The 25,298-nt window shown below is 33.2% G+C and overlaps 4 protein-coding genes across 12 annotated transcripts; 3 read left to right on the plus strand and 1 right to left on the minus strand.

The window, feature by feature from the left end:
• Window positions 1-1,208: 1,208 nt before the first annotated feature.
• On the minus strand, window positions 1,209-5,880 carry LOC105252119 (solute carrier family 17 member 9). 4 transcript variants are annotated; one of them, XM_011259365.3, is made up of 9 exons: window positions 5,676-5,880; window positions 5,204-5,425; window positions 4,512-4,858; window positions 4,272-4,445; window positions 3,331-3,463; window positions 2,842-2,938; window positions 2,410-2,575; window positions 1,475-1,633; window positions 1,209-1,415 (listed from the first exon to the last, which is right to left on the minus strand). In XM_011259365.3, exons 2-9 carry the CDS (start codon window positions 5,263-5,265, stop codon window positions 1,276-1,278), a joined length of 1,278 nt encoding a protein of 425 aa, XP_011257667.1. In that variant the 5' UTR covers window positions 5,266-5,425; window positions 5,676-5,880; the 3' UTR covers window positions 1,209-1,275. The 4 variants fall into 4 exon arrangements, with proteins under 4 accessions (XP_011257667.1, XP_025267905.1, XP_025267911.1 ...); XM_025412120.1 differs by lacking the exon at window positions 5,204-5,425; XM_025412126.1 differs by lacking the exons at window positions 5,204-5,425; window positions 5,676-5,880 and adding an exon at window positions 4,949-5,136.
• A 1,451-nt stretch (window positions 5,881-7,331) lies between these two features.
• On the plus strand, window positions 7,332-8,537 carry LOC105252272. Its single transcript, XM_011259581.3, has 4 exons — window positions 7,332-7,681; window positions 7,869-7,914; window positions 8,052-8,264; window positions 8,341-8,537. Exons 1-4 carry the CDS (start codon window positions 7,673-7,675, stop codon window positions 8,520-8,522), a joined length of 450 nt encoding a protein of 149 aa, XP_011257883.2. The 5' UTR covers window positions 7,332-7,672; the 3' UTR covers window positions 8,523-8,537.
• A 1,261-nt stretch (window positions 8,538-9,798) lies between these two features.
• Window positions 9,799-15,902, plus strand: LOC105252128 (coronin-6). Of its 5 annotated transcripts, none has more exons than XM_011259411.3 (6): window positions 9,799-9,987; window positions 11,450-11,657; window positions 11,977-12,458; window positions 14,616-14,994; window positions 15,093-15,335; window positions 15,438-15,902. In XM_011259411.3, exons 2-6 carry the CDS (start codon window positions 11,460-11,462, stop codon window positions 15,615-15,617), a joined length of 1,482 nt encoding a protein of 493 aa, XP_011257713.1. In that variant the 5' UTR covers window positions 9,799-9,987; window positions 11,450-11,459; the 3' UTR covers window positions 15,618-15,902. The 5 variants fall into 5 exon arrangements, with proteins under 5 accessions (XP_011257713.1, XP_011257686.1, XP_011257694.1 ...); XM_011259384.3 differs by having other exon boundaries at window positions 9,800-10,054; XM_011259392.2 differs by lacking the exon at window positions 9,799-9,987 and adding an exon at window positions 10,740-11,090.
• Window positions 15,903-18,242: 2,340 nt separating this feature from the next.
• LOC105252156 (glycerol-3-phosphate dehydrogenase, mitochondrial) lies at window positions 18,243-24,969 on the plus strand. Of its 2 annotated transcripts, none has more exons than XM_011259446.3 (12): window positions 18,243-18,484; window positions 20,219-20,342; window positions 20,532-20,685; window positions 20,753-20,975; window positions 21,139-21,302; window positions 21,412-21,524; window positions 21,609-21,802; window positions 21,904-22,292; window positions 22,398-22,648; window positions 22,747-23,094; window positions 23,198-23,296; window positions 23,826-24,969. In XM_011259446.3, the coding sequence occupies exons 2-12, from the start codon at window positions 20,256-20,258 to the stop codon at window positions 23,958-23,960; spliced, it is 2,157 nt and encodes a 718-aa protein (XP_011257748.1). In that variant the 5' UTR covers window positions 18,243-18,484; window positions 20,219-20,255; the 3' UTR covers window positions 23,961-24,969. The 2 variants fall into 2 exon arrangements, with proteins under 2 accessions (XP_011257748.1, XP_019883339.1); XM_020027780.2 differs by lacking the exon at window positions 23,198-23,296 and adding an exon at window positions 23,347-23,448 and having other exon boundaries at window positions 18,247-18,484.
• Window positions 24,970-25,298: the final 329 nt, after the last annotated feature.

Below are 25,298 nucleotides of genomic sequence, written 5' to 3' on the forward strand. Positions count from 1 at the left end.
AATGTCAAACAGACAGTAGGAATAGGGAATAGAAACTATTCGCCAATAAAAACACGAAAATATTGGTCATTAAAAGCGAAGAATAGATATTATTTTTGTTCCTATTGCCTGTATCTAGCATTGTGCAAAAGCCTTTAAGGCCGGTATTCATAGTCCGATCTTATATTTGAGATCGTCTTAAGTTCGAGCTTGAAATGCTACATAGCTATTTGATTGGTTGAATGAGGTCTTAAGTCAACCTCCAAGCAAACTTAAGACGATCTTAAATATAAGATCGGACTATGAATACCAGCCATAGGCCTCCGATGTATATGCATAACATAGGATCCATATGGATCAATGAGCATCGAGTATTATATTATATAAGTCAATATGGGGTGCTTTCCATTTAGCGGCACAAGTGGACACAAGTGTCATTCTATTTTTGTTTGTTGTTATTCATTGAAAAAAGATAGAATGATGCTAGTGTTAACTTGTGTCGCTAAATGGAAAGCACCCATGGTGACTTAATACTCGATGCTCATTGGTCCATATGGTCTTATGCTATGCATATGCGCTATGCAATTTCGTGAGGGCCCTTACGCGTGCTGAAGAAATGGTCGTGAATATAAGAAATGTATTACAATATGATCGGATTATACCACCCATACCTAACAAGCGCAATACATACTTGTAGAAATTTAGAGAAAGAAAAGTATCAAAGGCCGGTATTCATAGTCCGATCTTATATTTAAGATCGTCTTAAGTCTGCTTGGAGGTTGACTTAAGACCTCATTCAACCAATCAAATAGCTGCGTAGCATTTCGAGCTCGAACTTAAGACGATCTCAAATATAAGATCGGACTATGAATACCGGCCAAAGAATCGTTTTTCCATTTAACCTCTTTCAAATATCCTTTTCTAAAATGCAAAAACTTTAGTTGTCAATTTACGATTTTCTAAAGGCGCGCATATGTGTTTTACAAAACTCGAGATCCATATCTTTAAAGTCTATTAAAAATTGATTCCTTCCCACTGCTCCATCCTTCTCTCTCTCTCTCTCTGCTCATTTTTAACGATAGCTAATGCTAGTTTTAACATATCTATTACTTGATGGTTCAATAAACGAAAAATGAATGAAAAATATAGAATTGCCAATTATAAATACACATTTTTCATTTTACAATATTTATAATCGGCGTTATTAATTTTTTTCTCTTTTCCTTCTTTATATGTAAAAGGATGTAAATAAAAATTTAATTTAAAGTGAAACACGTTGGCCATACAGGATATAATTTATATAATGGCTTGACCCGAGCCGAATAATATATATATTACACATCCTAAAGCATTGATAACAGCGATAAATGAGAAGACGACAGCCCAGCTGTGTGTTACATGTAAGATATATCCAGAAAAATATACACCGAGAAAGCCTGAAAAACAACAAATTACAAAATTTATTAATGTAATTGGTTATATTGATTAAACATACCAGGTATCGCACCAACAGTATTCATAAGGCCAAATACACTGCCGGAATGTTTTGGAGCAAGATCTGAAGGATTTACAGCAATAGCATTATTATGGAAGCCTGAACCACCAATAATCAATGCAAGACACAATACTGCACTTTGAAAGCTTTTTACTTTTGCTGCAAAGAGAAAGACAAAGAAATGAACCAATTTGTGTGATTTTGTTTCCACCTTAACAATTATTGGTAAAGCTTGAAATTCAATTCTCAAATTATCATTCATGAATAAAAAAACATTAGAATAGAAATTATAAAAAATTATATATAAGACAACAAATTATTTATACAAAACTATTATTTATACAAAACAACAAATTATATATACACACGCACGCACGCACACGCGCGCGCGCGCACACACACACACACACACATATGTATGCATATATATATATAAATTATTTATACTGTTTTATTCTTTTCTTAATTAGACTATTTATTTTCAAGTTTTTGTAAACTGGATTTTATTCTCTAGACTGTTATAATTTTGTTAATTTTGAATCATATTGTTAAAACTGTGCATTATTTCCATTATGCAATTTTTCCCCTTACTACTCTATAACATGTAGAAAATCGAATGGAAAGTACAAAGAGTTTACCCAATTCTACTTCTCGGGATTAAGAGAATTCAACCATAAAAATTACAATATATATATGTATATAAATATCAACATCTGTGATCAACATCTAAGCTGCTTTAGATTATTTACAATTTTCGAATTCAAGAATTTTATTTATAATTTTACATATTTAACATATTTCTTACTACATTTTGATATGTATTTTATACATATGTACATTTCTTTTGTTAAAATGTTTTCTAAACTACACGATCTAAAACTAGAATTCTGTCTTAAATTTTTCTTTTAGTTTTTAATTATTAAATGTTAACTTACTCAAAAACAAGAGACTCCCAATTTCAGTGACGAAACAGATTGTTTGAATTGTTTTGCGCGTCAAAGTCACAGAATAACCAGCTTTAATTATCCTTTCCGATATAATTTTTCCCAAAAATGTACAAGGTAGCATCGATAACCATGGTATGACATTCACAACCCAAATCTATTAAATTATTTAACATGATAGTAATAAAAAGGGTATATAGTTTTTAACTAAATATTTGACTACTTTCAATTCTATTTTTGTGGATCTTTTTACAAAATATTATATATGATGCTTTGTGATGTCTATGAAAAAATATAAAAACTTCTATAAAAACTTCAATTAAATAATTTTAAATTTTTGTTATAAACACACATTTTTGTTCATACTATGTGGAAGAAAACTATGAGAAATAATACTCAATGAAAATTAAATAACAGAATTACCTTAACTTCAGGAAATATGTCATGAAAATACGTAGGCATCCATGAGAGTAATACAAAAAAACAGTTGTTTTGACAAGCATGTCCAATAACACAGGACCTGAAAGTTATAATTAGTGGTTACAAAGCAGATAAGAAAATTAGTTTGAGATTGTTGTGCTGTACTTACAAAAATTTATAATCACAGTCTTTTGCAATTTTCACAATTGAAAAATTCGGAATTGGACAAGCAACAAATTTCTTAAAAACAAATCAAGCACTTGAGCAATTAAACTAAGTCATACACATATAATTTGCAATATGCAAATTTACATCATTAGAATATAATCATAACTCTTTAGAAATAATAATGCCTGCTCTCTTTCTCTCTCTCTTTCTTTCTTTGTCTTCCTCTCATTAGGGCAAATAAACAGTGAAGAAAATTCTATTTTTTTGTCCTCAAATTTAAAAAAAGAAATATATATACATTCTACTTTCTTGCATCATGATTACCAGAAAGGAGGCTTTGATAAAAGCTTGAACCAAGGCAAAGTGTAGTTAGTACTTGACTTGGTAGAAATTGTTCTTTCCTTAAATGGCAGGATGTGATAGCTTAATAAAGTTGTCCACGCCAAACTCATGCCTCCTATATCAATAAATTAATAAACATTATAAATGTATCTAATTTTCAATAAATTTTAAAATTAATAAAATTAAAAAAAAATTACAATAATCAATTCTCTACTAAATTGTAACATATATCCTCTTTCATCTGTGAATTCTTTGATTAATTTGATATTCTCATTTAAAAAAAAAAAGAAAAAGAAAAGAAAAGACTAATAACTACGAGCAAAAGTAAGAAATATTTAAAGGATACAAGAAATAGTTTTAATTTTCCTTTTTTAAAAATATGTATCTTACTTTAATAGTCATAGGTTTTATTATTTTATGGGTTAACTATAAATATTTGGGCATTATAAAAATAATTGTAAATAATGTAACTTAATCAAAATCAGAGAACTTGAGTAAATAATAAATTCTTTTGATATTTTTAGTAAAAAAAGATCAACTCAAAATTCGTCGAAACACATTCGAAGATGAAACATAATTTGTCAAATTTGAATAAAACAGAATTAAATTTAGTCACATTGCAAGCATAAGGATTCATATAAATTCAAGCATAAAGATTCATATAAAAGAAAATTCATTACACATGTGGCATAAGTTATTACTATTATTAAAATATTAATTCTCCTGTAAATCTTTTTTAAAATTGATTAATTTTTAAAATGAGATTGATTTTTATTTGATTGATTTTTTAAGTTGGGATCACATTATCACATTTAATAAATACTTCTTCCAACTTTTCTCAAAATTCAACATATTTACAGTAAAAACTAGATTTATTCTTTCTTTAACATTCTGTTTCTAATTATATATAAAATATATTATACCTAAGATTCGAAAGACAGTCATCCAGTTATAATTCTCTAAAAGATAGGAGCCTAATGATCCAGTTAGTAATGTACCCAGAGCAGATCCTGATGTTAACAAACTAAAAAAAGAGGCGCGTTCAGCCTCGTGCAAGCGTTGACTAATCAAGCTAATCATGCTAGGAAAATGCATTCCTGCAAGTGATAAGTATTATTATCTTCAATTGCCTTTAGTGCACCAACATAATGTAGAAAAACTACCTTGAAATGCCCCGTTTATCATTCTCACTACTGCAACGAGTAAAACAGAAGTTTGATCGTTGGAAAAAGAGTCTATGATTTCTGGCATAAAGAAGGTCGTTACCGACCAACCGAGAGCGGATATCCATAATACTTTCTGCCCACCGATTCTATCACTAATATAACCACTAATCACTTGAGTCAATGTATATCCCCAGAAAAAACTGGATAGTATAATGCCAGATTCAGGCTTCGACCAATGCTTTTTCTTGCTGATAATTGGCATCAATAAAGGGATAGATGTACGCGTGGCATATATCAAACACGTGCCACACAGCAATGACAGGAACCATTTCCGTTTTTCTTTCCTAAATGAAATAAAATAGCAGATCTTATATTTTGAGAATAATTATAAATAATTGATAATAATTGTAAATATCTCAATGTTCGACTCCTACTTGAGTTTAATAATTGACAGATGTTAACATTTCTGCTGAATTGATATTGTATACATTATCGTATTGTAATTTTGTACATGTTGCACATTATACGTAATAGAGATTTATTAAAAAAGATAATGTTATAAAACTCGGACGATTTGAATATTAAGCGACTTGTTAGTAACTTTAGAAAATGTTTCGAATGTTTAATTAAACCTCAAATTGATATACATATATATAATGCACCGACAAGTATCTGTCTCTTTTTATTACCTCGGCCACGACGATCCAATCCTGTCATCCGATGGGATACCCAGCGAAATTTGTAATTGCATTATTTGCGGATTCGCTAAGCTCTCATCAACGCGATTATCTTAATTTGTTATCAACTTGTTAAAATATCGACTTTTATTGACGATTTCGTCAAAACACATCACAAGTTTTATGCGCATATTTAGTAATCGATTAGCGTGCGGCCAATCATCGCAATTTATTCTACACATTATTAAAGACATTATCTTATTATCTTAGATGAAACTTTAATTTAAAAACTTTTCAAATGGATTTTTCAAAGTGTCTCGCAATGACTATTTAAGTTGGATTAAATATTCATTAACGAATATCCTATGGACATGTCGTGCTTTTTTTACAATTCTATTACAATAAGAATTTCTGTGCTCTTCTTTGTATTAGTAGTTTTATCTTAATCACGGATAGGAATAATGAAAATGTCAAAATGTGTAACCTTCATCTTAACTTGTAGATTGTGATACTAGCCAGCATTGAACTAGAATCTACCGATTAACAGGCGACCGCTTTCTCCATTCGACCACAACTGGGTTTTTCTAATACTATTTATGATATTATATCAAGCAAACTATATTATAAGTTCCAAACTCACAAGCTTATTATTAAGCTTTTCGTCGAAATAACAGCCAAGTGAGCTTGGAAATAACATAAGGAATAAAGGTGCATTTTCACGTGCCGCTGAAACTGATCATTTGAGTGACAAAAATGATCACGTGACGACTTTTGTCGCTAAATTATAAAGGTGCGGCCTCATTGACGCTAAAAAGTAGCGTCAACCATTGGTTGAACAAAGAGGTAAGTATACTTACCTCTTTGTTCAACCAATGGTTGACGCTACTTTTTAGCGTCAATGAGGCCGCATCTTAATGCGTCGTCTACAATGAGATTTTAAGGAGACTTAAATTGTAGGCAAATTGATATTTTTGAAATAATCAACCATGATTGGTCAATTTGCCTACGACTTACGACTTACGACTCATTGTAGAACGGACTTTAGGCTAATATTACATTTGTCATACGACAAATTTTTTAAGCACATTGATTGATTGCGGGATAATAATTTTTTGAATCTTTAAAAATTTTCTATTCTACAGCCAATCAGTGTGCTTAAAAAATTTGTCGTACGACAAATGTAATATTAGCCTTAAAGCGTAAGACTAAAGGCCTATCCAGACAAACTTGCATAAGTTAAGCATATGCATAACATAAGATCATATGGACCAATGAGCATCGAGTATTAAGTCGTCATATTGACTTATATAACATAATACTCGATGCTCATTGGTCCATGTGGTCTTATGTTATGCATATGCACCTATGCAAGTTTGTCTGGATAGGCCCTTAAGGCTGCAGCACACACTTTTGCATAAGCGCATAACCATAAGCATAAAAAAATAGATTGGTTCATTTTCTTATGCATATACTTGGGGACCAATCAATTTCCTTATCCTTCTGGTTATGCGCTTATGCAAAAGTGTGTGCTGCGGCCTTTAGAGCCTATCCAGACAAAGGGCCTATCCAGACAAAGTTGCATAAGTGCATATGCATAACATAAGATCATATGGACCAATGAGCATCGAGTATTAAGTCGCCATATTGACTTATATAACATAATACTCGATGCTCATTGGTCCATGTGGTCTTATGTTATGCATATGCACCTATGCAAGTTTGTCTGGATAGGCCCAAACTTGCATAGGTGCATATGCATAACATAAGACCATATGGACCAATGAGCATCGAGTATTATGTTATGTAAGTCAATATAGCGATTTAATGCTCGATGCTCATTGGTCCATATGGTCTTATGTTATGCATATGCACCTATGCAAGTTTGTCTGGATAGGCCCTTAAGGCCATTCTACAATGGCCGTAGCATAAGATTGTAAGGTGTAAAACTCAAGAAATTGACCAATCACAGTCAAGTATTAAGAGAATACTCGACTGTGATTGGTCAATTTTTTAAGGCTTAGGACTTAAATTACCTATTGTAGATCGGGACTTAGCCGAAATCACCGGGTTGCAGGCTTGGTTGAGGTTGAAATTGACCAATCAGAGTAGCCGGTCGACAAATTGTTTTGTTCTGATTAGTCAATTTCAATCGCAACCGAACCCGCAATCCGTGTGATTATGGCTTTAGTGCGGTTAACCAAATTCGATACATGTAAAAAAAATGAATCAAGGAAGCTTCTTGCGAAGATTCTCCATTTGTCTATATATTAAACTTGTAAATAAATAATTTATACATTTTCCCACAATTTACATTTTCTATATCATGTACAAAGGTTAAATATAGACGGTCATTTTTTATCACCGCCTTCGTATCGTGAAAGTCATATAATATGTATATGCATGATATATTTAATAAAATAATTGGATTTTAAGAAATAAGAAAATATTTTAAACATTCGGAAGAGATTCTTACTTACCACAATGGCAGAGGTAAAATAAAATCCAACTTTTATGTAATCAAACTCTATTGTCTTTAAAAAATAATCATTTTGCTCTTTTACCAATATTCAGTATCTGTACATTAAATCAATTGATTTTGAATGCTGCCTATATTATCTTGCTCTTCATTTTACTATCGTTAATTTGAGATGGATAAGGAAGAGTCATTTTATTTCAGGCAAAGAATGCAGACAATACGATATATAATTCTATAATTATCTATTGTAAGTATATTCTATGTCTACTAGATTATATACTGATATTAAATATATATTGCTGTATTGCACATTTACTTTTTACATACATGTTGGAATTTAAAAAAATTGGAAGAAAAGTGAGAATTGAGAATATTTATTTTCAGATAAAGAATGTGCTGGAAAATGGCAAGCCTTTTTGTATCATCCTAGTGTTTGTATGTACGTTCTCAAATTTAAGGAACAGTTTATCCATAACCCATTTCTGCAAATAATCACCTTTGTTACTATAGCATCGTTATTAACACCTATTCTTCTGTTTATTGTATTTGCTATTATCTGTGCAATATTTGCATTTATTGGTTTTGTGATAATTCAAGGTGAGAAATAATATTTTCATTTCTTGTGACAAGATTATATAGTTAGTGTATTCCTATAAGTATGTTACATTTTCAGTGACAGTATTGGCCATTGGTGTGAGTATTTTAAGCTGCATACTTTTCTGCATTGCGACTACTTTTGTAATAATAGGATTATATGTCCTCTTTACTTTTCTTTTTATTTATTATATATTATATTACACAAATTATGCATTTAATCTCTTAACTTGGAAGAGTCTGATAAATTTTAAAATATAGATTGTTATAAATCTTAATGAAATTTTAAGAAAAAATAAAAATTAAAAGAATGTCTACCAAATAAATTATGGATTTACATCGCAAATTCACCATAATATATATTAGTATTCAAACATATCTTTATATAATCATGTATATATATATATATATATATATATATATATATATATATATATATTCTAAAGGTAATTAGTTTAAACATATCTAAATAGAGGATGATAGATTTAAATAAATATAAAAATGGTGAAACTAGTATACCTATTTTTTATTTTATTTTAATATATTACTTTCATGAAATATATAATTGTTTTAATACAAATCTTATTCCATGCTTTGTAATGGCAAACAATAATCCTACTTATTAGAATAAGCTACATAAATTATCAATTATTATATAAGAATTATCATGTGATAAAATTCAGTTTTTATATAGGAATATGTAGTAAAAAACAAACAAATGCATTAATTTTCAATGGTTTTAATATAACCATCAATGTTATATTAATTATCAATATTGAGCAAAGCTCAAATTAAATTGAGATAAAAAAATATTCCAGTCATAAAGTACAGTGTACACAATGTGTAACACACAATGGCCGCATTTAGCGGACTCGACCGCTAAGTAGCAATCGAATATGATTGATTTCTACTTTCAAGTCCGACCAATCAGCGTCGAGTTGCATCGGAAAATCTAGAAATGTTGTCCAACTGTTGAATGCGACCAATGGCTGCGTTCAGCAGAAAAAGCTGCTTTGCAACTGTTGTAAAATTCGTGAATCTGATTGGTGTATACTCTTAGATTCAGCCAAAATTAAGAGTATACACCAATCAGATTCACGAATTTTACAACAGTTGCAAAGCAGCTTTTCCCGCTGAACGTAGCCAATGTACAAAATAACTATATCATATATCGTATTATAGTATTATAACTATCATATTAGTATCGCATGCAAAATGTTTAAAACGTTTTGTTTCCGGCTTTACTATTTAATCACGAAATGTTTTTTGAGGCTGAAAATGAACATTGAACGACAGCATGAAAAGGCGCCTTTACTCTCTCTTCCTCTCCCTCTCTCTTTCAGAAAACAAAAGAAAGAGAAAACATTTCTCATATACATCTATATATGTATGTATGTACATACATCACACACTCACATGCATATATGCATGCATATATACAACGAATATATAACGTAATATAAATTGTCTGTAAAGTTCTATCCAAATAAATTTGCATAATCGTATAATATATATACATGGAGAAAGCAACCAATCATGTGTCTAATATAAAGAATGCCATATCGTTGCCTTCTTTATATTAGATGTGTGATTGGTTGATTTTCTAAACATATGTATGCATATATACATTGTACGGTTGTACACGTTTACTGGATAGGTCTTTACAAAATTGGAAAGGCGCTCACATTCGCGACGTGCACACCCGTCATTGTTAGCAACTGAAGAGGTTAGTAGCGAGGACAAGACTCCTCTTCCAAAAGCGTGCATCTCTTGTCAACGAGAAAGATTAGTCCGTAAGTTTCGTTTTATAAGCTTATAGTTTAAAGAAATACGCAACGCACTTATGACATGTATCCGATAAAATTGTCGATTTATTTCGTGATAAATTCTACAATTAATAAAAAAATCTATATAATCTACAATTAATAAAAAAAAGGCGGCGAATGAAACAAATTCATGAGAATGAAGGTGCTAGCGATCAGCAAATCTACGAAAAAAAAAAAAGAAAAAAATGACAAAGAAAAATGAAAAACGGTAGATCTTGCACTTTGAGAGTGATCGAAGGCTATTTGAATTAATAGGGTGTACATTTCCGAATAAGGTATTCTTAATGATAGAGCCTCTTCATGTTTCTAGCGCTGCTATGTGGTCGTCTATCGAATTACATTCCATCTACGATGTAACAGACAGTGGCGGGAATACAAATTATCTTCAACTGTTCTACTGTTCTCGATTTTACGAGCTGTCGTCAATAATTGATTAGTGGCTTATTAAAATTGCGTTGCACGCGTAATCTATAACGTAAGATAACACCCTAACCGCGATAACAAACGATTCGAGCAATAATTGCGGATGTCGTTATCGTAAACTGCCAGCTTGCATCACATTTGTATGTGTGCGCGTCGAAATCTCTTCTCCGACACACAGATCTCTTTTAATTTATAAAATTTCAATTTTCCATTTTATACAAATATATAAAATGTAATGTGTTTGATATTCTGATGGTATGACGTGAATATGTCTGAATATATCTTGTATTATTTTGAATCGTTCTGAATCACGATCTCGCGGCTCTGGCACAAGCACGGGCGCGGCCGCGACCGCGCTCGCGCTCGCGCGACCCCGTCTATTTCGGTGAATCGAAATCATTTTTCGATGCACCATGTAAGGAGCGCAGGAAACGATTCACTCTTGATTCACATCGTCACGATAATCGAAAAGGCACATCACTGCAGTGAGTTGGTGACACAGTATCGTTGAAGTGTATGGACGTGTATACATATGTATATGCGCGCGCGCACACATTCACACGCACACCCTCCTGCATTGGTAAATATATCGATTGAGAAAAAGCGACCGAAATACATACATACATTTCTTACATATCGGTCGTATCCGTTTAATGACGAAAAGCTGAAGAGTGGGAAATCTATTTATAAAATTGGGATATGTTTCATTCCGCAACGCCGGCGGTGCCATAGCGCGACATGGGCACACGACACTAATTTATTAAAATAACCTTACAAACGCGTTCGCGCGAGCGCGAGCGCGCGCGCTCGCGCGAAAGCATCGTATCGAGATACCGCGTACTTTTCGCACATAGAGATCTAGAGGTTATTTGATGTTTAAATAATTTTCTTTAAACTCCAAGCGTCTCTCTTGAAAAGTTCAATTTTAATTGACAATAGGTGTGCAGACATGTCTTTCCGTGTGGTGCGTACCAGCAAGTTCCGCCACGTGTACGGAACTTCTCTGAAACGTGAGCAGTGTTACGACAATATTAGAGTGTCCAAATCATCGTGGGACTCGACATTTTGTGCCGTGAATCCTAAATTTCTCGCCATTATTGTAGAATCGGCTGGTGGCGGTGCTTTTATTGTCTTACCGCACAATAAGGTAAGCCCCTGCCCATAAATATTTCTTTACATTCTTGCTTTTTATACATCAGTTGTTTTGGTCGATTGATTTTAATTGATTTAATCTCTTACGTATGTTGCTATGTATTGAAAAGTATATATTTTTGTTAGTATTTATTACACACATACATACACACGTGTGTGTGTGCGCGCGCGCGCGCGCGCGCGCATGTGTATGTGTGTCTGTGTATATATATATGTATAACTCGTTTTTTCATCAGATAATAGATTCTTTAGATGTAGCGTAATGTGGAAATATATTTTACAAATAACGATTTATAATATATCGAATATTATAGGTAGGAAGAATACCAGCAGATTATCCTTTAGTAGGTGGACACAAAGGACCCGTGTTAGATATTGCATGGTGTCCACACAACGATAATGTAATAGCATCTGGTTCCGAAGACTGCGTTGTCAAAGTATGGCAAATACCCGATGGAGGTATTTCTAGAACATTGACCGAATCTATAGTAGATTTGCAACTACATCAACGCAGAGTCGGTTTAGTGCTATGGCATCCATCTGCATTAAATGTATTGCTGACAGCTGGTTCGGACAATCTTGTTATTATTTGGAATGTTGGTACAGGAGAAGCCTTAGTACGCATTGATTACCATCCAGATGTGGTTTATTCCGCATGTTGGAACTGGGATGGCTCTCGATTAGTCACTACATGTAAAGATAAAAAAATTAGAATCTTGGATCCAAGATCAGGTGAAATATTAGAAGAAGCAATAGCACACGAAGGAAGCAAAGCGACTCGTGCCATCTTTCTGAGGTATGCAATTCTTACATATAATTCGTTAACATTTTATTCTATCGTTTTCTCTTTTCTTTTATTAAATATTTTATTCCTATGTATTTGTGTATATTATAAGATTGATGCGCCAATTAAAAAAAAAAGATGAAGCATAGATGTTTTGAAAAGTGTGTGTATGTGTATGTATGCATATGTATGTATGTATATAATCTTTCAAATACTTTGTCAAGTATCAATCTTCACAAGTTGGAGAAAATAGGGCTTTACTTGGAAAGAAGTACTTAATTTTACTTTGTTTCATTTTAAAGCTAAATATATATAAATATATATAAATAAATTTTGTACGCATCAATCTTATTCTACAAAGAATATATATTATCTAATTCTTCTATCTTATAAATATTGTTATTTCATTTTGGAATATAGAAATATATGAGATGCTTAATGTACTAAATTTTATCAAGAGAGAAATGCTTTATTTAAAATTTATGTACACCTAACATAGAAAATACTTTTTCATAATTTCATTAATATACTTACACGATGTAATTTACATTGTTGCATCATATTAAAATAACATTTGAAAGAAAGAATGCACTAACGAGTGAATTTTGCATGAGTGTGGATGTTGTAAATATATAGAGAATATTGTAAATATAATGAGTTAAAAAAATGTAAATATTGTTACACAACTTTTTTATTTTTATTATGGCAGTACATATAAATTATTTATATAAGGTAACAACTATAAAAAGAGAATATAAAACATAATCATCAAATGGTATACATCCACCTTTTTACACAAATACATTTGTAATGATACAATGTAAAAAAATTATATTAAGAAATTGCCAGATGATTTTTTAAATACAGCCGCAATATTTTTTAGAATATCATTTTACTCTACATTTTCCATTTCTCATCTTTTTTTCTATTTTCTTTCCTTTTTTTTGATTAAATATTTTCGCGCGTACATGGTGGTATTTATTTTTCGCATCTCTTTTCGCGAGAATATGTTATAAGAGAAATATATTTAAACACACGCACGTAAAAGGTATATTTACTTCTTTATCATCCTATATTTCCGGTTTGTGTAGTGCAAGATTGTATAATTTTTAATGGAAAACTCCCAGAGTGAATTTTCAACATGACGAAGCTGCCAACTTAATAAATACGAGTGTCAAGATGCGCGCTCTATAATTCTCCATAAATGTTACAGTAAGTATTGTACATCAACTTTTTAATCAAATTGTAAATGTTAGAATGCGAAAGTAAATACGTAAGTTATATTGAATAATAATTTTGATAGAGATATCTTTATAAAATATCATAATTATCACATTTATACCTGTGAAAGGAAAGTATACGAAATATTATATCCAAGGGAAAGTTTATTTGAGCGATAGCACTGCACATAATTATTTGCATTGTAATTATAATTTCTATATATTTCTATACTGCAACATGTTGAAAGATGTTTTCTTTATGTGTGTGTTAATAAGGTGGATGTTGTAAAATTTTGATGATTAATTTTCATGTATAAGAGAATGTGATAATCAGATATTAGTAACGATGAATAATTATGAATAAATATGCATGGATTGTACACTGCTTGATCCATTCCATTGTTGCTTGTCGCTCGATCGTATGCTAGAGTGACAAGAAACAACAGACTGGCATTATATATATATGTATGTGTTATATATATATGTGTGTGTGTGTGTGTGTGTGTGTGTGTGTGTGTGTGTGTGTGTGTATGTATGTATGTATGTATGTATGTATATATATATATATATATATATATATATATATATATATTATATAATATGTATATGTATTGTATGTGTGTATGCGTGAGTGCGTGCATGCACACATACGTGTGTATATATACATACACATATATATACATATATGCGCGCGCGCGCGCGTACAAACACACACACACATATGTATACACACACACACACACACACACACACACACACACATATATATATATACATACAAAATTTATAATGCGCGCGCAAAGTGAATATACAAAATTATTTTTACTGCATACACACCAAAAGATTAATATGTTAAGTAACGAAATTATGTTACTACTATTATGTTATGTAGTACAGATTGATAAAACTTTCGTGCATTTTGACCAAGTTATTTGCATTATATTTTCAGGGGTGGCTTGATTTTCACGACAGGTTTTAGTAAAATGTCGGAAAGACAATATTCTTTGCGAGCTCCCGACATGTTGGGTGAACCGATAGTTATGGTAGAATTAGATACGAGCAACGGAGTTATGTTCCCTCTGTATGACCCTGATACAAATCTAGTGTATTTATGTGGCAAGGGTGATTCTGTGATTCGATATTTTGAAATTACACCCGAACCGCCTTTTGTTCATTATATCAATACTTTTCAAACTCCTGATCCTCAACGAGGTATAGGAATGATGCCAAAACGGGGCTGTGACGTTAATAGCTGTGAAATAACCAGGTTCTATCGATTAAATAATTCGGGCTTTTGCCAAGTAATATCCATGACAGTGCCGAGAAAGGTAAGAGAACGTGTGAAAAAGAAAATATTTGTAAGGTATCAAGATCAATTTTTTAAGCAAACTAATAGTAATATGCTTATAATATAATTATATTCCAGTCTGAGCTTTTTCAAGAAGACTTGTATCCTGATACTCCTGGTGATACAGCTGCAATCTCAGCGGAGGAATGGCAAACTGGCACCGATGCAGAACCTGTATTAATATCCTTAAGAGATGGTTATCAACCGTCCGCTTCCAAAAATGAACTTAAAGTACAAAAGAAATCTAATATATTGAGTAAAGGAGCCAAGGTTGCGTCTAATGCTGCACAGGATACCGTGCAAGTTTTGCCAGGAGCTTGTGTATGTATATCGAATATTTGTTCCCTTTTATTTTTTCTGTGGCTAAGCATCTTGATCAAATAACTTATAAATTTGTAATTATTCGTTATTTAATTTCTGTAGGAAGAGTTATTGAGGGAATGCAGAGAAGAAATAAGAAAATTAAAAGCCGTAATTGTGAAACATGAAGGAAGAATACGAGTGTTGGAATCGGCGGTCGCTCTTCAAATGAAAGAAGAAGAGAGAAAAGAAAAATCGGTTTCTCCAGATGGCAAAGAAGCACTTGCTTCTGACGAAGTGTAAAGAACTCCAAATTTTGTTTTTGACAAGATTTCGTTGAATTGCAATCTCTGAACGTTGCATCTCTAATGTGAAAAAATTTTTTTCACTAGAATTACTAATATCATATGATAAGAATGATCATATATTTTGATATAACAATTTGTGTAAATAGTAAGTTTTAGCAATGCCGTGTGTGTCGACTCTCTACAACAATCTTTGCTATTTATTGTACATCCATATTCATCGTACATTCTTTGCATTTGTATTATGTTTACACACACACACACACACACACACATATACATATATATATATATATATATATACATATATATATATATATATATATACATACACACACACATATATATATCACAGTTTGTCTTACATGATAATGTATGTCTCTAGAATTAAGTTTTTGCTGTATATGGTATATATATATATATATATATATATATATATATATATAAAACTGTGATATATATATATGTATATATCACAGTTTGTCTTACATGATAATGTATGTCTCTAGAATTAAGTTTTTGCTCCATATGATACAGTATAAGAGACTTATGTATATGAATCTTTATACAGATATTTTATGACGTACGCGAGTGCCTAACTTGTACAGATATTTGCTGTTAAATAACAAAGAGTATTATTTTGTTTCGACGCATGATTTATATATTTTTTATTGTGCAATGATGTGAATCTAAACTTCGTTTTTCGTGAACATTCGTAGATGTCACGTGATGGTCGGCGTGTCCAAGAACATTGTAATTGATCGCTTAAAGTTGTATTGTAGATTGACGGTTAAAATAGGCTAATTGGGAATACATTCGGAAATCCTACCCGCAGGATAAAGTAATGTCAAATCAATCGAGATAAAAAGAGCAATCATTTCTCTATCTCGATTGATAGGTTAAATATTGCTCAACCCCACGGATAGGATTTCTGAACGCAGCCCTGATTGGTCAATCCCGACGTATAGTGTAAAACGGACTTAAAGTTTTTTTATTACATTAAGACGCATTCATACCTGGCAAAAAACCAGAAGCCAATTAGAACTTGCGCTGGTAATAAGCAGTGTGTAAGCAATACATTAAAATAGGCAAAAAGTAGAAATTATAATTACCAGCGCGAGTTCTGGGGGTCGATTGTGTATCACACAACTTGGTGAAAATTATAAGTGAGCAAATGTACTAGAATATTTCAATAATTTCATTAGTCAACATTTAGTAAATTTACTCTGTTTTGTAATTTTCACTTAATAATGTGATACACAATTGACCCCCTGGTTGGCTTCTGCTTTTCTGCCAAGATGTGAATGCATCCTAAAGGCCCGTCTACAATGGCAGTATCAGTAGGTCGTAGCAGTTGTAAACGAAATGAACTAAATCCATTTCCTACGGCTACGATGTATGTTCTACGGCGAACGCGCAATCAGAATTAAAAACGCAGAATTCTTCCGTGACTGCGTATGCGCAACCGTCGTAGAACTCACGAAATCCGTAGGAAATGGATATGGTTCATTTCGCTTACAACTGCTACGACCTACTGATACTGCCATTGTAGACGGGCCTTAAAGGTCATGGCCGTAGCATAAAGTTGTAAGGCGTAAAGGCCGCAGCACACACTTTTGCATAAGCGCATAACCAGAAGCATAAGGAAATTGATTGGTCCCCAAGTATAAGAAAATGAACCAATCAATTTTTTTATGCTTATGGTTGTGCGCCATAGACCTTAGGGCCTATCCAGACAAACTTGCATAGGTGCATATGCATAACATAAGACCACATGGACCAATGAGCATCGAGTATTATGTTATATAAGTCAATATGGCGACTTAATACTCGATGCTCATTGGTCCATGTGATCTTATGTTATGCATATGCACTTATGCAAGTTTGTCTGGATAGGCCTTTACAGATATGGACTGGCAATTGCCTATAGTTTCTGTAGAGAAGCAGTGTCCGGAGGAGGTTAGAGAGAGAAACATACTTTTTAGTACTTCTCTTTCTACAAGTGTCCGAAAGTATGCATTGCACTTGTAGAAAGAGAAGTACCAAAAAGTATGTTTCTCTCTCTAACCTCCTCCGGACACAGTCTGATACGTATTGCCAGTCCATACTTATAAGGTCTATGCTTTGCACGTAATAAATGTTTACCGTAACCGTAAGACCGGGTCTACAATAGGTAATTTAGGCCCGGTTTCACAACTCGAGTTAATCCGAGTTTAATACGTTAAACTGGGTCCTGATTGATCTATTCACTACTTAAATTCGGATTAACTGGATTGTGGAACCGGGCCTAAGTTTAAGAGAATGACCAATCGAAGGCTGCGTTCCAAAATTCACTGCCAGTACTGAAAATCTATAGTTTACGTGACGTACACTATAGATTTTCAGTACTTGCAGTGAATTTTGGAACACAGCCATAGTCAAGTATGAAGAGACTACTCGACTATGATTGATCAATTTCTTAAGGCTTAGGGCTTAAATGACCTATTGTAGATCGGGTCTAAGCTGTAAGAAAACTGACCAATCACAGTTGAATGTAAGAAGATATATATGGTTTATATAGGTAGATGGCGCAACTGTGTGCACTTATTAATAATGGCGCCAACTAGCAGTGATAATTCTTTACCTCCCTATCCCTTCTCCGCGAGTTGAGTCTCGAGTCTCCTATTTCTAGTCTTTATGCTTTCGCCGAAATTCAAGCTTTGATTAATCAGTCGCCGTCGGTGGTCGTTGGTGGCTGTATTGGTTTGAAACGCTTTTTCCCGACTGCTCCATTATCAGAAGAAAGATATTGGAAGACATGTACTTTCTAAAATTTTAATGTCACGACATTCGGTATAGGCGGAGAAGACGTCTCCTCGTCTCACTGTAAGTATATATTGCTATTACTCAAAGAACCGGCTCGAAAGATCCAATTCTTTGCTCGCCTCGCTGCCTGGTAATACTATTAAGCGTGTCATTCGTTGGCGCGGCAATGTGAAACCTGCATGACATTTATCAGATACTTGGCGAACGAGGATTTTTCTATCGATTCTCAAATTTTGAAAATTAACTTGGTTCGATTGTTTGATCGATTGAAAGAGTGAAAAACACAAGAAGAATGTGCTAAACAAATGTAATTAAAACACAACGCATAATTAAAGATACACTTTGCGTGTTTGGAAGTTGTTGAATAAAGCAGACTCGATGTCTCGAGTTGTTATGTATTACGAGTGAATCAAGACAGAATCAAGAAGACAAAGATTAAATAATGCGTAATAAGTAATGTATGGGCTATTGAATATGTGTCTATTGTTGATGCGAGTGACATTTTCGAAGCATTTGGCACGGATATACATGCTAGATCTTTGAGTGCTATTTTAACTGCAACCTTGTGACACCGAATTATCCGACATTATGTTCTCATGATATGCGCACAATAAAGCTCCAAAGTACAATGTAACATGATATAATATATCATATTTGTGAAATTTAGTAAAATTTCTCGATCTCTAGACTGAGAGATACAGCAGTCGGTAACGATCAGCTGTATCGATAATTCTTATCCAACCTTTTTTGTATAAATGCTTCATGTGTAAAAACTAAGAGAAATTTCACAATAACGTATGAAAATCGCATGTCTCTACGGTACTTTTTTGTGCATTTTTTCAGTACGATTCACACTTAATTGTGACTAGATTAACTAAAAATCGAGATAGTGTGTACCGCTAGTCAGTTGCGTACTGTCTCGACACGTACATACGTAGATTTCTCGAGATTGCACGAGCCGATTACATGACTGCGTGGGTGTAACACTGAATCTCACTTACGTAATCCCACGTGCTTCTTATCAAGGTTGTGTCGAATGAAATCCAGTATTTGTTGTACGCTACTCTACATATATGCAATGAGGAATTTGTATGAGTGGGATATGTGTGTATATAATTATAATAATACGAAAACTTCAACTTTGTGTCTCGATAATTTTACAACACAATGCACACTCTTTAAACTATTTATAGTGAACGTATAATGAACGTTCTCACGAGCGCACATAAAAGATGTATCTCCCCAGTTTAGGCTTTTTTCTTCTTTTTTATAAAAATATATTTATAACATTAAATAAATTTTAAGAATAACGTTTTATATATTATATTAAATAAATTTTAAGAACATGTCACACATGTTAAGTATACAATTTGCTATATTAATATATATATATATATATATATATATATATATATATTATTATTATTATTATTATTATTATTATTATTATTATTATTATTATTATTATTATTATTATAATATATAGCTCAATTGATATACGTATATGAATCTAAAGAAAGAGAAATGTTGTTTTACGTTTTAACGTATATGGAAATATATTTATTCCAACAATATTTAACATTTAACTCATTTGCTATCAAATTGTCACCTGTTCAGATTTTTTTATTTGTCCACTTTTTCTTTCTTTTTTTTAAATTCTTGCATATTGTAATAGGTGTAATCTTTTCACTATGTATGTATACATACATACACTTATGTATATATATATATATATAACGTAAATTTTGTATTAAATATGAAAATGTGTACATGTATCATGTTTTTTGATTTTAGTTTTTTTCGACAAAATCGACGAGTTACGTGACAGACAATGGCATCACTTAGATTATTTGTAGCAGGAGCGAGTGCCATAGGTGCTGGTACTCTTACTTCACACTTTCTTTTGTCGGATAATACGGTAGGTAGTACATATGCGGGATAATTGTAATGCGATCAAAGATTATTCGAAAGCTGCAAATACATGTCTGTGTGTGTTCTTAACTTTATCATTGTGTATGTTATATATATTACAAATAATACCCCTTATATTTGAATTTCACTTAAATTCTACATACTTGTTTATTTCTCAAGATATTGATGGTTATAGGTACATGCTGAAAAAGGAAAACCAAGACCGCCTCGAAGAACTTTACCAACACGAGAGAGTCAAGTAAAGACTTTAAAGTCGCAAGAGTACGATGTATTAATAATTGGGGGTGGTGCGACAGGGGCAGGATGCGCTCTGGATGCTTGCACGCGAGGTAAGTTTACTGCCTTTCGCTCGCTCGAAAAAAAAGAAAAAGCAACAACGTTATACTTTCTCAAAAGGTTTGAAGACTGCGCTGGTCGAAGCCGACGACTTCGCATCTGGAACTTCTTCCCGAAGCACAAAGTTAATTCACGGCGGTGTACGATATTTGCAAAAAGCCATCATGCAGTTAGACATCGAGCAATATAGAATGGTAAAAGAAGCACTTCACGAACGTGCGTCGATGCTGCAGAGCGCACCGCATTTGGCGCATCCATTACCTATTATGCTGCCAGTTTATACGTACGTTTAGTTTATGTGCGCTACGCTACGGGCATAGTTTTTTTTTAATGATGCTTGCTTTTCACACACACACACACACACACACACACACACATATATATATATATATATATATATATATATATATATATATATATACATATACATCTATTATTTTTGTCAGATGGTGGCAGATTCCTTATTATTGGTTCGGCATTAAGATGTACGATTTGGTAGCAGGTAGCAAAACAGTGAAGTCGTCGTACTATCTGAGTAAATCAAATGCTTTGGAACTTTTTCCGATGCTAAAAGGCGACAAACTGACGGGAGCTATTGTCTATTATGACGGTATTCGTCCTCGGACGCAATCTCCGTTTTACAATTTTTACATGAGATATAACGTATAAGTATATCTATCTTATCTACTCTTAAATGTGTCGTTTGGCATATAATACAGGTCAGCAAGATGATGCTAGAATGAATTTGGCAATCGCTCTGACAGCTTCAAGACACGGGGCGACAGTTGTAAATCACGTTAAAGTGGTTAATCTGCTCAAGGGTCTCGACAAGGTATATACGTATGTTTTAGTAGTTGTAAAATGAAAATATTTTCTAAAAGACTTCTAAAAAACTATTTCCACCCGAAAAAAAAAGGATGGCAAACGTGTCCTCGTCGGTGCTCACCTTAAAGACGAACTTACGGGAGAGGAATGGGACGTAAAGGCTAAGGCGATAATCAACGCAACCGGCCCCTTTACCGATCATATCAGAAAAATGGACGATCAAAACGTTGAATCTATCTGCGCTCCGTCTTCCGGAGTTCATATAGTGCTACCAGGATATTACAGGTAACATAAAAGAGAGCTAGCGTATTAATATACGTGCGTAATATATTTATTCGTGTCTCTATAAACAATAATTTTTCTCTTTACAATTCTCTTTGCTCTAGTCCTGACCAGATGGGCTTACTCGATCCAGCGACGAGCGACGGTCGCGTAATCTTTTTTTTGCCGTGGCAAAAGCAAACTATCGCGGGAACTACCGATCTACCGTGTGAAGTAACGCATAATCCTCGACCCACGGAAGACGAAATCATGTTCATCTTGCAGGAAGTAAAAAATTATCTAAATCCGGACGTCGAAGTACGCCGCGGGGACGTTCTCTCTGCCTGGAGCGGTATCAGACCCCTTGTTTCCGATCCGAACAAACCGAACACTCAATCGCTTGCCAGAAATCATATCGTGCACGTTAGTCCTACGAATCTCGTCACAATAGCAGGTGGTAAATGGACGACTTATCGAGCCATGGCTCAAGAAACCATTGACGCAACCATAAAAGGTACATTGAAGCGGATTAATCAAAGACAGTAATTTTTTATATGCATACGCGTATGTGTGCGCGCACGCGCGCGGGTGTATGTGTCTCATTGATACCTGTTTAAAGCTTGTGATCTACAACCTGAAAGATCATGCCAGACCGATGGTTTTCTTCTGGAAGGTGCACAGGGCTGGAGTCCTACAATGTACATTAGATTAGTGCAGGACTTTGGTTTAGAATGCGAAGTCGCGCAACATTTATCCAAGAGTTACGGAGATCGTGCGTTTGCCGTAGCTAAAATGGCTTCTTTGACAGGGAAACGATGGCCGATTATTGGAAAAAAAATTCATCCGGAATTCCCGTATATCGATGCTGAGGTAAGCGCTTCTTACACGAGTTTGAAATCAAGATCTACAATTAATTAGATTAACATATTCACAATGCCGAATGTCCGAAATATATTTATACTTTTCAGATACGTTATGGTGTACGAGAATATGCCAGAACCGCGATCGATATGATCGCGCGTCGATTGAGACTCGCTTTCCTCAATGTGCAAGCGGCTCAAGAGGCATTGCCAGCCATCATAGACATCATGGCCGAAGAATTGCATTGGTCGACAGAGGAAAAGAAGAAGCAACATCGTGAGGCCAGTGAATTTCTCGCACAAGAAATGGGTCAAATGGTGAATCGTGCTTCTCGCGACAAGATTCCCATCAATCTCACCAAAGACGAGATCCAGCTCTACATTAAACGTTTTGGAATTATAGACAAGGACAAAAAAGGATATGTCTCTATTAATGATATTAGACGAGGATTAAAGGTTTGCATACGAGAGTTTCAATATGTGTCCCATGATACTTTTTTCATATTATGCTTCTCTCCTCTTTAATTGTCATCGATATCGATTAATCGCCGATGTGCAGGTATTAGGTATAAGAATGAACCAGGACGAGATGCACAGCTTGTTGAATGAAATTGATCTTACTTACAACGGTCAAATGGAATTACAAGACTATTTGCAGGTAAATCGTCAACCATATACTTGACATATATTCTTTTCTGCTCCTCACAGCTCTTTGGAGATAAGGAAGTACCGGGTGAAGAACTTCATGAAATTCTACGCGAAATCGACACCAATATGAATGGTCAAGTTGAATTGGATGAATATCTTCAGGTCTGTGACATTGCGCATTGTGCACACAGTCACAGTCACAGATTTCTTGCTTTTTTCTTTGCTAACACTTTTCTCGAAGCGATGTTTCTTTTTCTTGCTCGTATAATTATGTGTGACGCTAAACCGATAACAATCTTCCAAACTGGGAGATAAATTAGTAATTAGTAATCTTTTTTTTATCTTTTCATGTTCTTTTATATATGTATATGTATATATATATATATATATATATATATATATATATATATCGCATGCAATTTTACTATAATGTACAAATATCGAAAATTATATCGTCTTGTTGAATATCTTTTCACTAATACACCTGTTTGTATTAATTATCCACTACATACATGTATGTGTGTTATTTTTACATATAGATGATGTCGGCTATAAAGTCTGGTCATGTGGCATACTCGCGTTTCGCACGGATGGCTGAAATGGAGGAAGCGCAACACGAAAAAGAAATGCTCAAAAAGCAAATAAGCGTTGAGAGATCGGGTGGAGGACTATGAAGAGAAACTCATCCTCTTATATGCTGCAACGTTTTGAAATATTTTAATTTTATTTGATTTGAATGTGTTTCATTATTATATTGTACATTTATTATAGAATACCAGTACATTGAATCAGTGCATCAACATACGTGCATTGGTACGTCGAAATTGAAAATCAAATAACCCCTAGCAAAATAAAACTATATGTGAATAATAATTTAAAAAGATATTAAACTATAGTTATATAACAGTTTCATATTCACGATACTCGGACACTGAAATTTTATCGTATTTTCTCTTTGCGCGCATATTTCGCGCGTACGTTTTTTTTTAGCGACATGTAAAATTAAAATTACATGTACACATACGTACACACATTGGTAACTAAACTTATATGTGTGCATCTGCACACGTGTGTCATACATATTTTAAGGAGAATATTTTAAATTTATCCAAGAAAATTTCCTCATTGCAGCCGCCATGTATTACTTGCATTGCATATTATGTACAAATTACAGAGTATTTGCATTCTAATTGTACAATATATACATGCTGATGCGCCATAATGAATACAATTGCGTTCTATTATTGTAATAAGAGTGTATTCTATGTAAGATAGAAACTTTGTCACGCTAAATTGTCATACATTTGTAATATTTATAGTATGTATTTACAATTGTACATTATGTATTATTTAATTTAGAATAATTGCTCTCTTTTTCTCATCGATATTTCTCTGAATAGTGAAATTGTGAATATATATGTTGTAAAAAATATCTCGAGCACGTTGAACAAATGAAATCTTGTCGTTCAATTTTTGAAACTAAACTTATATAATAGTGTAAAGTACTATTGTATCTCTCTCGTCATTTACATTATACATATATTAAAATTGTACAAATTATGGATATATGTTGCAAAAAATTACTTAATTTATTATCATCGTAACTTGATGCAATTGATAATTGTACTGTTATAAATTATTTCATAACTGTCAACATCAATAAAGTTGATGTCAAACAAAGGACTTGAAATTTTATTTTATCAGATTGACATTTGTCTACAATAGAACTATATTTCTCTCTCTCTCGGACACGCACACATTGTTATCGCAGTAGAATCAAAAATCGCAACAATTTCAGACAAAAATTTAAATTATAATTTTTCGCGAGAAAGGGGGAGGAATTTGAAACCCTTGATTCTTAGACTCGTCATACGTGTATTCGAGAGAACTACGAAACTTTATTTAAAATGTATCTCTTCTTTATCGATATTTTCGAAATGAAATAACAAAGTACTTGCGGCGAACAACTCGACAGACTCGACTCGATAGCACGTTATGGTAAATCACAGTTG

This window comes from Camponotus floridanus, unplaced genomic scaffold (assembly GCF_003227725.1).
Source record: "Camponotus floridanus strain SB8 unplaced genomic scaffold, Cflo_v7.5 scaffold107, whole genome shotgun sequence".
NCBI classification, from domain to species: Eukaryota; Metazoa; Arthropoda; class Insecta; order Hymenoptera; family Formicidae; genus Camponotus; species Camponotus floridanus.

Bases quoted from the DNA above. Each gene is read 5' to 3' on its own strand.
- LOC105252119 (XM_011259365.3), bottom strand. From the start codon at position 5,265: ATGCAATTACAAATTTCGCTGGGTATCCCATCGGATGACAGGATTGGA. The intron at 3,464-4,271 runs GTATAATATATT...TTATTGATATAG, and splicing joins GACTGTCTTTCGAATCTTAG to GAGGCATGAGTTTGGCGTGG. The intron at 2,939-3,330 runs GTAATCATGATG...TATAACTTTCAG, and splicing joins TTATCAAAGCCTCCTTTCTG to GTCCTGTGTTATTGGACATG.
- LOC105252272 (XM_011259581.3), top strand. The intron at 7,915-8,051 runs GTAAGTATATTC...ATTTATTTTCAG, and splicing joins TAATTCTATAATTATCTATT to ATAAAGAATGTGCTGGAAAA. The intron at 8,265-8,340 runs GTGAGAAATAAT...TTACATTTTCAG, and splicing joins TGGTTTTGTGATAATTCAAG to TGACAGTATTGGCCATTGGT.
- LOC105252128 (XM_011259411.3), top strand. From the start codon at position 11,460: ATGTCTTTCCGTGTGGTGCGTACCAGCAAGTTCCGCCACGTGTACGGA. The intron at 11,658-11,976 runs GTAAGCCCCTGC...CGAATATTATAG, and splicing joins TTGTCTTACCGCACAATAAG to GTAGGAAGAATACCAGCAGA. The intron at 14,995-15,092 runs GTAAGAGAACGT...ATTATATTCCAG, and splicing joins CCATGACAGTGCCGAGAAAG to TCTGAGCTTTTTCAAGAAGA.
- LOC105252156 (XM_020027780.2), top strand. From the start codon at position 20,256: ATGGCATCACTTAGATTATTTGTAGCAGGAGCGAGTGCCATAGGTGCT. The intron at 21,525-21,608 runs GTATATACGTAT...CGAAAAAAAAAG, and splicing joins TGCTCAAGGGTCTCGACAAG to GATGGCAAACGTGTCCTCGT. The intron at 21,803-21,903 runs GTAACATAAAAG...TCTTTGCTCTAG, and splicing joins GTGCTACCAGGATATTACAG to TCCTGACCAGATGGGCTTAC.